Consider the following 14526-nt stretch of genomic DNA (forward strand, 5'->3'; position numbering starts at 1 on the left):
TCATTTTATTATGCTTTCCTTTTATGTCTTCCAAGTGTTTGATAAAATGCTTGGATGGGTTTTAGTGTAGATTTTTTCTCCTCTTAGCTTGGGTTGATTAATTGGAGACTTTTGAGTTATCAAAGTCTTTTGTTAATTAATAATTGGAAGTTGCTAGTTGACTTGAATGCCACTAAGGCTAGTCTTTCATTATGATTTGACTAGGACTTGTGGACATGAGTCAATTCCATCCACTTGACTTTCCTTAATAGTTAGAGGTTAACTAAGTGGAGCGATGGACAATTCTTGTCACAATTGATGATGATAATGAGGATAAGATTTTTAGTTTTTATTCCTTGCCAAGAGCTTTCTTAGTTATCAGTTATTTCTCTTGCTATTTACATTTCTTGTTCCTTATTAAAAACCCCAAAATATACAACCCATAACCAAAAATTGAGCACACTTCCCTGCAATTCCTTGAGAGATGACTCGAGGTTTAAATACTCCGATTTATTTTTTTATTGGGGTTTGTACTTGTGACAAACAAATTTTTGATTGAGGAATTGTTCGTTGGTTTAGAACTATACTTGCAACGAGATTTCGATTGTGAAATTCTTTACCAATAGACAATTTTTGCTCATCAAAATGGCGCCATTGCCGGGGAATTGCAAATGTGGGCCTTGTTATTGGTTATTGTTCATATGTGAATAGTGTGAATAGCTTCATTTTTTGTTTTGATTGCTAGTTTTTGTTAGTTGTAGGAGTTTGCTTTCTTTATTTGTTATTAGTATTTGTTGTTATTTTCTCTTGCTACTATGAATTCTAATCACTTTGGCTATGAGTATGGTTAGAATTATGTTGTAGGGAATGGAAGATTCAATGAGGATGTGCATCAAGGGTGGAACGATCAAAGATGGGAGGAGCCTCAAGAGATTGATCAACCTTCTTGGCAACAACATCCTCCGATTTCTCATAGGTATAATCCATGGGAATGTAGAATCATGGAGCCCTCTTCCAAGAAGCTTGATATTGATGTTGAAGAGGGTGTACAACCTCCAAAACATATCATGATTGAAGATTTTGAAGAGGTTGATCAAGAGATGGATTCAATCATTGATGAATTCTTATCTACAATTAAATCCTATCACATTGGACTTGACATAGGGATTAAAGAGGAAGATGTTTGATAAACCCCATTTGTAGGGTTTATCTTGTATTGATTTTTGGGGATTTTAGCACCTTTCACCCATATTTATTCAATGAAATAGCATGGTTTTGTATATTCTCCTTTAATTGTGCTTAAGAGTGAAAACATGCTTTTTAGGTCTTAAAATAGCTAAATGTAATTTACCTTGATTCTATTAGATGGCTTGATATGTTTGTTAAGTGATTTCAGATTTAGGAGACAAAGATTGGATTAAGGGAATGAAGAAAAAGCATGTAAAGTTGGAGAACTCATGAAGAAATGATGGAACCAAAAAGCTGTCAAGCCTGACCTCTTTGTACTTAATTGACCATAACTTGAGCTACAGAGGTCCAAATGATGCGATTCTAGTTGGGTTGGAAAGCTAACATCAAGGGCTTCAAAACGATATAAGATTTGCCTTAGTTTCATCGCACATAGGGGCGCGCACGTGCAGAGTACACGGACACGCCGATGGTGGCACATGACCCACTTAATGCAACACGTGGCCAGCGATTTTAGAAGCCTTGTGGGCCCAATCCAACTCATTTCTGATGCTATTTAAGGCAAGGATTGAAGAGGAATCAATATACTTTTGATTATTAGTCATAGTTTAGTTTTAGAAGTAGTTAGAACTAGTTTTTAGAGAGAGAAGCTCTCACTTCTCTCTAGAATTAGGATTAGGACTTAGGGTTAGATTAGGATCTTAAAGTTCTAGGTTTAATTCAAGTCTCCTTCTACTTCTACCTCCAATTGGTGATTGCTACACTTTAGTTCTTCTCTCTATCCCTATTCTCTTGTTGTAATTTCTCTTATTTTGTTTCTAGGTTTTGTAATTGAGATACTCTTGTTCTCTTTATTTTCTTTCAATAATGCAATTTGAGGTAATTCATTATAATTGTGATTTCCTTGATTGTTGATGTTAATTCTTTACATTCAATTGTAGTTAGAATTCATTCTTGTTGTGATTGACTATACTTTTTTTTGTGCCTTCCAAGTGTTTGATTAAATGCTTGGAAGAATGTTAGACTAGAATTTTATGTTCTTGGCTTGAGAAGGTAACTTAGGATTTCTTGAGTCACTAATGTCCAATTGATTGATAGTTGGTAGCCATTAACTCTAGCCTTCATTAATCCAATTAGTGGAAAGCTAGGACTTATGGACTAGGATTGATATAACTCACTTGACTTTCCTTTGTTAATTGATTTAAGGATGACTAAGTGGGATTAATCCTTGCAACTACCAAACTTGTGGCTAGTGATAATGATGAAGACCCTTGACAACCAAACTTTGCCAAGACCATTTTGTGAATAAAGTTTTCCTACCATTTACTATTCACATTTCTCATCCAAAACCCCAAAATAAACAAGTCCATAACCAATAACAAGAACACTACCCTGCAAGTCCTTTGAGAGACAACTCGAGGTTTAAATACTTCGGTTTATAGATTTTAGGGGTTTGTACTTGTGACAAACAAATTTTTGTATGAAAGGATTATTGTTTGGTTTAGGAACTATACTTTACAACGAGAATTCATTAGTGAAATTCTAAACCGTCAAAAATCCAATCATCAAAAATGGCGCCGTTGCCGAGGATTTGCAATGGTGTTATGTTATTGGTTATTGTACATATGTGAATAGTGTAAATAGTTTGTCTTTTGCTTCTTTACTAGATTTTGTTAGTTTTATTTTGTTTTTCCATAATGAATTCTCACTTTGGCTATGAATTTAGCTCTAATTGTGTTGTAAGGAATGTGAACTTCAATGCTAACATATACCAAGGATGGAACACTCCAAGATGGGAGGAACATCAAGGAATTGATCATCCCTATTGGCATCAACCTCCGGACACTTATAGGTATAATTCACATCCTAATGCATGTCAATTCAATGGCTATGGTGACTCCTTTTATGACAATCAACCACCACCATATGCCTATGAATCTTATCCTCAACATGATGCTCAACCATACTCACAAGCCCCTTTCTACCAAGTACCTTTATGTGATCCATATCCATCATATGACCAAACCCCCATACCATACTCTTATGACCATTATGAGCAAGAAACCCTAGAACCACCACAACCCTATCGAGATTACTCCCAAGAACCACCTCAATACACACAATCTCCACAATTTTACCAAGAGGAACCACTTTCCTACCATGAACCCTCTCTCTAAAATAATGAACCTTCCTATTCACCCCAAGCCCCAATAGACAATCCTCTCACTTTGTTACTCCAAGGATAAGAAGCTATGAAGCGGGATACACTTGAGTTTGTGACCAATTTGACCAAGGTGGTGCACACTTTAGCCCACCAATGCTTGAATACTCAAGGTACTTCCGTAGCCACATACGAAAAATCTAAAGAAGAGCAAAGTATGAAGGAGAAATTGGAAAATTCGGTGGAAAAGGAAGAACAAAATTTTGTGTTGGAACAATTGGAGGAGCCTATGATCATTGAAGAAAAGGAAGAGGTGGTTGAAGATTTAGGAGATGTTGAAAGTCCAAGGGAATGTAGCATCATGGAGCACTCTTCCAAAAAGCTTGATATTGATGTTGAGGAGGGTGTGCAACCTCCAAGGCATATCATCGTTGGAGACTTGGAAGAGGCTTATTAAGAGATGGATTCAATCATGGATGTATTTCTCTCTACAACAGAATCCTCTCCCATTGGACATGAAGTTGAAATTATAAAAGAATGTGCACAACCTCCCGTACCCTTGGTGAGCAACGAAAAAGAGAGTGAATTGGAGGAGAGCTACCAAGAGGGAAGAGTTGTCATGGTGTATATTGAAATTGAAGAATATGAAGAGGTTGATCAAGAGATGGATTCATTCATCAATGAATTCCTATCCAAAATTGAATCACCTCCCATCGGGCAAGATGAAGTTCTTGAAGACAACACCAAGCCATGTGATAAAAGGGGAACGGTTGAAATCGAGGAAGCTCGCAAAGAGGTGAAAATACACAAAGAAGAGCACAAGGAAGTGGACCTTGCATTGTCTAAGTGTGGGGAAGCCTCCCTTCCCAAGTTACCATCCGATACGACATTTAAGTGGGTGAAATCTCTATCTCTAAGCTTTAATTTCTCACTTGAATATGATTTGATTGAAACGGATGGACAACTTAGAGCTCTTTGTGGAATTAAAAGCAAGAATGAGTTGTGTAGTGGTTGCAAGTTAGGAATTAGGCTCATTAAGGTCAAAGCTTCAAGGTATAGGAACGATGATTGGAAGAATGCCACTTTACAAGGGTTTCGACGGAAGGCTTGGTATGTTAAAAAGAATTCTATATGTCAACCACCCGGAAAGAGAGAGTATGAAGACCAAATCGAAGACGGGTGCGAAAACAAGATATGGGATCCCGGTTCGCTATCTGAAGACCAACTATGGGGACTCATATCTTGGGTCGAACTTTGCCCAAGCCTGATGAAGATGGTTGGAAATTCTATCAACCAATTGAGAAGCAAAGATCCTTGGAGATTCAAGAATGAGTACAAACATAAACCACCATGACAATAAGCTCCTCAAAATGTCCAACTTAAGGACTTAAACTAAAAGTGCTAGGTGGGAGACACCCCACCATGGTAAACTCTTTCCATCCTCTTTTAGTTTTGTTTAATAAGTGATTTGAGTTGCCATTGTAGGTAGATTTTCATTTCATATTGATTTGTTTGTAAAGATTGGTTGTTAGTATGTTGTATTCATTAGTAGTAGATGAATGAATCCTAAAATCAAATTGCATTTTTGTGAATTGTTTGATATTTGATTGAATAAAGAAGAGTTTTAGACATTATAGGGAGCTCTTGGGCATTTTTTCTGCTTTTTGGGCAAATAATAATAATAATAATAATAATAATAATAATAATAATAATAATAAAAACGGGCATCGGCGCGCTAGCACGCTGTGCGCGCGCGCGCGGATTGTCCCTGCTGCATCCACGCGTAAGCGCGCTGTGCGCGCGCGCGGATTTGCACCCTGCTTTTCTCCTTCCTCCTTTCTCCTTCTTTCCTCTTCTCTTCTTCTTTCTTTCTATTTTTTTTTCTTTTCTTCTTCCTCTCTTAGAAATTTTTTTTTCTCTTTTAATATAAATAAAAATTTTTTTAATAAAAAAAATAATAATAATAATATAATAATAATAAATAAATAAATAAATAAATAAATAAAATACTAAAAAAAACAAAAAAAAACAAAAAAAAATTGTTTTTCTTTTCCTCTATTTTCTTTTATTGCATTTGCTCATTTTCATTCATTGCATTTTAATTTTTTTTTCTACCTTGTTCTCATTTTATTTTCTAAGTTTTCCATTTTAATAATGGTGTTGAACTTTCCTACTCAATTGTTGAGACTTTCTTACATTATTTTGGTGCTTCTTGACTTGTTTGATATTGTTGGGTGATGAGACTTTTAAATCAATACTTCATCTTGTATGACTCTTGTGTCTTGGTGCATTGATATGACCTTATATTGTCTTTCATGACCCACTTCTTCTCATTTGAACTTGATGCTCAATACACTCTTCATGCTTTAACTTTACTCTTGCATCGAGCTTAATGATATGCCTTAGCTTACACTGTTTTCTCACTCACATGCTTAGCTAACATGTAGTAGGGAATCATACTCTTATTTGGCATTAGCCCCCGCCTATGTTCTAATTGCCTTGATATCTTTGTTATAGGCTTAATTTTCTTTCCTTTTCTTTCCTTCTAGGTTGGCTACCAAAAAGGGAAAAAGGAAAAGTTTCTAAATAGGGCAACAAACAAGTCATCCGCACAACCTTTTGAAGGAGCTCATCAATTATAGCAACCTATCCACCTTGCTCTTCTTTGCATGCACCGAGGACGGTGCAATCTTCAAGTGTGGGGAGGTCGTCCGACCGATCTCCATGGGTAACAATTTCCTTTTCAACACCAAATTTTTATTTTCTTTATTAGGACTACTTGGTTAGGGTGATGATTTCCTTTCCAAGAAACTATTTTAGGGCACCCTACCAATTTGAAAAAGGAAATTTGTGGAACTTGCTTGAAAGAATTTATTTTGGAACATAGTTTTTGAGCTAAGAACACAAGCTTGCGAGATTCGAACCTAATTGTGTGGTTACATCTTATAACCACTTATTTTCCATTCTTGTGTGTATTATTCTCTCTCTATGATTGTAATCTTTGATTTGTTTGATTCTTTATGTCCATTATTTTGTGTATTCATGCATTTATATGATTGAGGCCATCATTTCATTTAGCTTACTTACCCAAAAAAGCCTTACCTTTTATCATCCATTGTTAGCCAATTTGAGCCTACGCTTAACCCACTTTGTTCTTAATTTAGCACATTACAAGCCTTAAAGCGAAAAACAATAAATGTCCTTAATTTGGATCTTTGATTGGCTTAGGCTAGTGTGTGTGAGTATCATTCAAGTGTGGGAACCTTGGGACATTGGGTGAATAAAAGGGTAGTTTTGTATTATTAGTGTAAATATTGGGAATTGGGTACATACTCATGTATTGATCAAATGTAAAACCTTATGCATTGATGCTCTTGTATATAAAAAAATGAGAAAAAGAAAAGAAAAAAAGAAAAAAAACAATATGAAAAAGAAAAAAAATATATATATAGAATAAGAAAGAAAAAGAAGAAAAAGAAAGAAATAAAAAAGGGGACAAAATGCCCCAAAGTAAAGTTCAAATAAAAGTCAATGCATAAGTGTTGTAAAATGAAAAGGAATACATGAGTATGTGAAAAGGTGAGAAATGGGTAGTTAGGTTAGAACTTAATTGTATAGGATGTCATAGGTTAGGTGGAAAGTTTAAGCTTATCAAAGATTCAAATTTCAAGCTCACTTGACCAAACATGCATCCTTACCTTGACCCTAACCCCATTACAACCTAAAGAAAAGACCTCATGATACATGTATGCATGCATCGAATAATTGTTGAATGTTAGAGGAAAAACAAATCTTGGAAAGCATGATTAGGAGAGAATTGAGAGAATCGACCCTACACACTTGAGCGACTAGAGTGCAAACACTTCCGGTGAGGGTTCGATGCTCAATTCCTTGATTCCCGGCTTTCATGAGCATTCTTCTCGCAAGTCTACTTGAACTTCAATTTGATATTCGAATTGGTAGGATTCATGAATCGTTATATGATCTTGGCCCTACTTGTGCATGTATGACTTGGAGGATTGATTTATTTTTAACCAAGTAGGAAAAACAATTTTGCATTTAATTGCATCCATTTAGATAGTTGCATATAGTTTAGGTTGCATATAGTTTATTTACAGGGAATAAATGTTGATACCTTTTGTTTCTCTATTGGCTTAAGCATGAGGACATGCTTGGTTTAAGTGTGGGGAGGTTGATAAACCCCATTTATAGGGTTTATCTTGTATTGATTTTTGGGGATTTTATCACCTTTCACCCATATTTATTCAATAAAATAGCATGGTTTTGTATATTCTCATTTAATTGTGCTTAAGAGTGAAAACATGCTTTTTAGGTCTTAAAATAGCTAAATGTAATTTACCTTGATTCTATTAGATGCCTTGATATGTTTGTTCAGTGATTTCAGATTTAGGAGGCAAAGATTGGATTAAGGGAATGAAGAAAAAGCATGTAAAGTTGGAGAACTCATGAAGAAATGATGGAACCAAAAAGCTGTCAAGCCTGACCTCTTTGCACTTAAATGACCATAACTTGAGCTACAGAGATCCAAATGATGCGGTTCTAGTTGGGTTGGAAAGCTAACATCCGGGGCTTCGAAACGATATAAGATTTTCGATAGTTGCATCGCACATAGGGGCGCGCACGCGCACAGTACGCGGACGCGCCGATGGTGGCACATGACCCACTTAATGCAACATGTGGCCAGCGATTTTAGAAGCCTTGTGGGCCCAATCCAACTCATTTTTGATTCTATTTAAGCTAAGGATTGAAGAGGAATCAATATACTTTTGATCATTAGTCATTGTTTAGTTTTAGAAGTAGTTAGAACTAGTTTTTAGAGAGAGAAGCTCTCACTTCTCTCTAGAATTAGGATTAGGAATTAGGGTTAGATTAGGATCTTAAAGTTCTAGGTTTAATTCAAGTCTCCTTCTACTTCTACCTCCAATTGGTGATTGCTACACTTTGGTTCTTCTCTCTATCCCTATTCTCTTGTTGTAATTTCTCTTATTTTGTTTCTAGGTTTTGTAATTGAGATATTATTGTTCTCTTTATTTTCTTTCAATAATGCAATTTGAGGTAATTTATGATAATTGTGATTTCCTTGATTGTTGTTGTTAATTCTTTACATTCAATTGTAGTTAGAATTCATTCTTGTTGTGATTGACTATACTTTTCTTTTGTGCCTTCCAAGCGTTTGATTAAATGCTTGGAAGAATGTTAGACTAGAATTTTATGTTCTTGGCTTGAGAAGGTAATTTAGGATTTCTTGAGTCACTAGTGTCCAATTGATTGATAGTTGATAGCCATTAACTCTAGCCTTCATTAATCCAATTATGCTAGGACTTATGGACTAGGATTGATATAACTCACTTGACTTTCCTTTGTTAATTGATTTAAGGATGACTAAGTGGGATTAATCCTTGCAACTACCATACTTGTGGCTAGTGATAATGATGAAGACCCTTGACAACCAAACCTTGCCAAGACCATTTTGTGAATAAAGTTTTCCTACCATTTACTATTCATATTTCTCATCCAAAACCCCAAAATAAACAAGTCTATAACCAATAACAAGAACACTACCCTGCAAGTCCTTTGAGAGACGACCCGAGGTTTAAATACTTCCGTTTATAGATTTTAGGGGTTTGTACTTGTGACAAACAAATTTTTGTATGAAAGGATTATTGTTCGGTTTAGGAACTATACTTTACAACGAGAATTCATTAGTGAAATTCTAAACCGTCAAAAATCCAATCATCAATGTTGAAATTGAAGAAGCTTGTTTAGAGGTGGAAGTTGTCAAGGAAGAACACAGGGGAGTGGAGCTTGTAAGGACATTGGAGACACCTCTCCCCAAGCCATCACCATCCATCCTTCCATTCAAGTGGGTAAATCTCTTATCTCTAAGCTTCATTATCACATTTGAATATGGTTTGATTGAGACGGATGGTCAACTTAGAGCTCTTTGTGGCTTTAAAAGCAAAAGGGAGATGGTTAGTGGTTGGAAACATCACTCTAGGTTCATGATGTTTGCATGTTCAAAGTTTGATTGCAAGTGTAACGACCCAATTTCTGGTACGTCATGATCATACTAGAAACTGAGCGCTACCAACTTGTCTACCTAATTATTATCTATTATTTATTATATGAGACCGATTCGTTGTTAAAAGCGTAGTTATTTTACGAGGTACTTTTTTTAAAAAAGCGTTTGGATTAACAAACAGTATCATTCATAATCAATTCACAACTAATAATATATAAAACAGTTATAAACAACCACACATAAATACATCACAAGCAGTTAACAATATTCGGTGATCCAGCCTTTATTAGAGTATAGACTTTTAGTTAGAACACCCCTAGACATAGCTAGATAATAGCTATATACATATATATACATACAACATCCTAGGTCTTGACCTGTTCAAGAAGTTCCTAAGCTGGCGCCCAGGCTAACCTAGACTCTATATTCACCTAGTCACTCTAAACTACTAAAGCGAGAGAAAGTACGTTCTAGGTCTTCAAAACTCAAGTCAGGTGGAATGTCATCAAAAGGTGGAAGGTCATCTACTACTCCTCTGCATGATCATATGTCATCAAAGAGCGTCTCTCATGTACTTCATCGAGTGGCCACATAACAGCAACATCGTACGGAGGACTTAGGCTAAAGTTTGTAAATAAGCACGGTACAGACATTGGCTGGCCTCACAGTATATACATATAAACAGGTAATGGAGTTTACTCTAGACTCAGAAGACTACCTAGAGCGGAATCCTCTTTGCAAAACAGTCATAAGCAAACTACGGAAGGGTACTCATGCTTCCATCTAAAGGGGGAAGCGAGAGAAAAGGGGTAAGAACTGGGGAGTTCTTAGTAGGGCCGGGGTTATTAGTTACGTTCATTAATTATGTGTTGTTTAGCAAATTAATAGCAGAATACAAAGAAGCAGCAAACAGAAGAAATAGATAAATAGAGAAAATAGAGGAAACAAAAAGCAAAACACAAACAAAAGAATACAAGAAAACAAAACAGAGACACAGAGAATAGAATGAAAACAAAAAAGGCATACATTCAAACAACAATCATAACAGAGGAAATGCGCAACCAAATATGATGCATGTCTAGCCCTAGTGCAGGTAATGAGCTCATCTGTCGGTTACATACCCGCTCCCGATGTTACCCAACAACCTCTGTCTGGATAAGGCTTTCCTGTTGGCAATATCCACTGCAAGCAACCTTTGTCTTGTAGGGTAACCACTACAAGCAACCTTTGTCTTGTAGGGCGGCACTTATTAGCCGATATACGTCCAACACACTCACTATAAGCAACTTCTGTCTTACAGGAGCACAACACACTCACTGTAAGCAACCTCTGTCTTACAGGAGCAACAACACACTCACTGCAAGCAACCTCTGTCTTACAGGAGCACACTAATCTCGATACCTCTGTAAGCAACCTCTGTCTTACGACAAAGCATTATAGCAAGATATCCCAGGAAAGCATTCTCAATGGTCGTACCACCATCTATCTGACTGCCTCTCTGCAGTAGATTCTTACAAAATCATTATCATTATCATCATTCATTAACATTCTCATTATTCATCATCACTTTCACATTCTTATGCATTACCTCTTTCTTTCTCTGTTCAATCATGCTATACAAACTCTACAGCTTTTACTTTTACAACATCTTAACTCAAACGATTTCTCTTTATCAAATTACTCTTTTCTCTTTGTCTTTTTACTTTTCTCTGATTACTCTTTTCTTTGTATCCCTTTATTCTTCTCTAGTTACTCTGTTCTCTGTGTTTCTTTACTCTGCTCTAATTTCTCTGCTTAACATATGTATTTAAAGCTTATGTAAATTTCGGTATGAATAGTTAGTCTGTTCCAAGTATAGGTTCATTAAGTCTATACTGAAACAGTTTAACTTTTCATATTATACCTAACCCTAGTCGAAACTCAAGAACTAACTATGTTGCCCTAGTTCATTCACTGATCTCTGTCTGTTTTCTGTCATTAAAACTTTACAGACTTTTCTTTGATTTTTATCTTTTCTTTAGCTTTTTATCTTTCCTTTATCTTTGCCTCACTAATATGTTCTTACCACTCCCTAAGCGTTTTATGAAGGTAATTATGAGATTCTGCACTTAAAGTTGTCTTTCTAAAGTTTTTACAGAAAACTGTCTTTTTCGCATTATTTTATTATTTTTATTAAAATATTATTTTTACTTAAATATTATTATTTAATATTTTATTATTATTTATTATTTTATCATTAAATTTTCGAAAATTACCCTACTTTAACTTTTAACCTTTAAAAATTCACTTTTTACCACCCGTAACTTTTAATATTTCTACTTTAACCACCCTAACTTTCAGAAATTACTAAATAACTCCCAAACACTAAAATAATTACTTCCTTGCCCTTTTATGGACCAAAAAGGTGTTCTTCATTGTTCTTCACCACACTCAAAGTGTTCTTCATGTTCTTCATAAATTCTTCAGATTCTTTCTCTATTTTTACCCGTTTTTCAATCTTTTCAGCCACCGATTTTACCAAAATTCATAATAAATTTCCAGCCACTAATTTAAAGGTTAGGGTTCAAAATTCCAGAATCCATGAAGAACACTAATTTAAAGTTGAATATCATCAAATTTCATCAAATTTTCACCAAAATTTCAACAAGAATCACTCATATAAACATCAATATTAGGCACATCCAAACCATATCATAATCACACAACTCAAACACAATTAATCAAGATTAATTTCATCAAACCCTACCTGGTTTTGCTACTCCTAATTCGGTTAGACTTTCAGGTGGTCCTTGAGCACTTTTTCCTCCTAAATCACATCAATAACAACTTTAAATCCAAAACCCCTCAACTAACCAAATCTCACTCAGCATGTTAGGAAGTGATTTCTAACCTTAGAATTGCTGTAAATTCACATTTCTTGGCCCTCAAGTCAAGTTAAGCATGATTCCTAAGGAAAAACATCAAGAAAACACATGTTTTGCATGGTTTTCCTTGAAAACCGAATTGAAGAGGGAGGGAGACAGTTATCTCACTTTATTTCCAGCCTTGATATGTTATATGGTTATGTAGAGGAAGAAGAGAGGATTATTTTGGTGAAATTGGAATTTTGATTTGAGTTTTAGTTCAGAAGAAATCAAGCTTTGAAGATTAAGTGTTCGTGAAAGTTTCTCTCTTTTCTCTCTTGTTATTTTCGGCCAAAATGAAGAAATGAGACAGCCTTGGAGTGTCTTGGGGGAGCAGGGTGAGTTTTGATTGGTTGGCTTGAAGGTGGATTAAAATAATATTAAAATATCTCAGGTGTATAACTACTAAAACTAGGTGTATCAGAACACAAGTAAAAACATCTCTAAAAATTCTTTTCTGAGCTACTAGCATAAAAGACAATAGTAACATATTTAATATGAGAATAGATCATCTATGATGAGGCCTTAGAATTGCTAAAATCATCAGAGAGTGCTGGTGTTAAGCTGCACCAGTAAACTGTGAACCCGGTTAAACCGATTTTCTGTTTTTAACTAAAACTGACCAGGTAACCTTATAATATCATTCAAGAAGCTTCTAATACTAATATAATGATAATATTATCCTATTATCTCTCTTCTCTCGTGAATCGAGTCCGATTCGTCAAACTGAGACTATTTATGAAAAATAGAATCAAAACTCCTAACTGATACGGTTCAAAAACTACGTTCTTCGTGACTACGTTATCGAGCTTGCCTCAGAAAAGGTTCTATTTTAAAGGTGACATAATGACAATGAGGATTGAGATACTTGATGATATAGAAGAAGTTCTCCCCTTACTGATCTTCTGGAGAAATCCGTATTTTCAAAAAAGATCTCAAGTACATGAAAATCAGGGTTGTTACATTCTACCCTCCTAAAAGAAAATTTTGTCCTGAAAATTTAACATGCGCCTAAGAAGTTATAGTATTATCTAGCACAAACAAAATCATAGTGTGGTACTCACCTCGAGTGGAAGAACTGAATGCATTAGTGTTGCCAGCAGTTACGGTAAAAACCCTTCCTTGTCGTTGTGGCCTAGCTGGATCTCGAACAAACCTTTTTGGGCAATTCCTCGATATATGTCCATAATCTCCGCAAGAAAAACAAGTGTGTGTCCCATATCTACAAGCTCTATTAACATGATCCTTCCCACACCTTGAGCAGATTGAAATATCCTGAGTTTACTGAGGTTGACCTCCTTCTTCCTCTCCCAAATTATAGTTGTTGTGGTTGCCATTGTTACCTGCGAGAAAGTTACCATTCCGTTGATTTTCATTTTGGCACTAGAACTGATCATTTGCCTTAAAGTTACGACCTTCAGGGGCTAGATCATGAATAAAGTCTCTTCTTGAGGCTTCCTTACGATTCGCTCGAGCTATTGCCACCTTCTTCGAACATTCTTCCACTAGTTTATTTTTATTCACCAGTTCAGCAAAATTTCTTATCTCTAGCAGAACAACAAAATTTATCAGTTCTTCTCGGAGTCCTCCTTCAAACTTCAAACACTTCCATTCCTCAAAGTCTGCTAGGTTCCCTTGACAAATCTTAGAGAAACAGCACAAGTCAGTGAACTTACGGGCATACTCAGCAATAGTCATATCCCCTTGCTTCAACAGAATAAGCTCCATCTCTTTGGCATCACGTGCTGCTCTCGGAAAATACTTCTTATAAAATTCTTCTCTAAAGGAATCCCAAGGAATGTCACCTTCATTCTGTTGCAGCAGTTGTTGTATCCCCTGCCACCAGTACTCAGCCTCTCCTTCGAGCATATAAGGACCATAAGTCCAACTTAAGGACAATAAATAAAAGTGTTAGGTGGGAGACACCCCCACCGTGGTAAACTCTTTCCATTCTCTTGCATATATAATCAATGAATGAATTGAGTTTCCATTGTTAGGTAGTTTTCTCCTTTGCCTATTTTTATTTTAGTGTTTTGGTTCTTAGTTTGTTTGAGTAGATTTATACTTTAAGTTGTAGGTTAGTTGTTTTTGAATTGCATTTTGCTTGAAGTGCAAGTTTTACTTGTTTTTTCTTTGAAAATTTTTTAAAAACTAAAAGATTTTTGTTAAATTTGAATTTTGGTTGCTTTAGAGTGTTTATAGGATTAGGAGAGTGCCCTGTTTCTATTTTTTGTATTTCTAAAAAAAAAAGA

General features: G+C 35.5%; 1 protein-coding gene across 1 annotated transcript; it reads right to left on the reverse strand.

Annotated features, from left to right (window-relative positions):
* Positions 1-13657: 13657 nt before the first annotated feature.
* Positions 13658-14143, reverse strand: LOC130949569 (uncharacterized). The gene has a single exon (XM_057878249.1). It carries the CDS (start codon positions 14141-14143, stop codon positions 13658-13660), a length of 486 nt encoding a protein of 161 aa, XP_057734232.1.
* Positions 14144-14526: the final 383 nt, after the last annotated feature.

The sequence above is a fragment of the Arachis stenosperma genome, chromosome 9, assembly GCF_014773155.1.
Source record: "Arachis stenosperma cultivar V10309 chromosome 9, arast.V10309.gnm1.PFL2, whole genome shotgun sequence".
In the NCBI taxonomy this organism is placed as follows: Eukaryota; Viridiplantae; Streptophyta; class Magnoliopsida; order Fabales; family Fabaceae; genus Arachis; species Arachis stenosperma.

What these genes read in the sequence shown, in the direction of transcription:
- LOC130949569 (XM_057878249.1), bottom strand. Translation starts at nt 14,143, where the DNA reads ATGCTCGAAGGAGAGGCTGAGTACTGGTGGCAGGGGATACAACAACTG.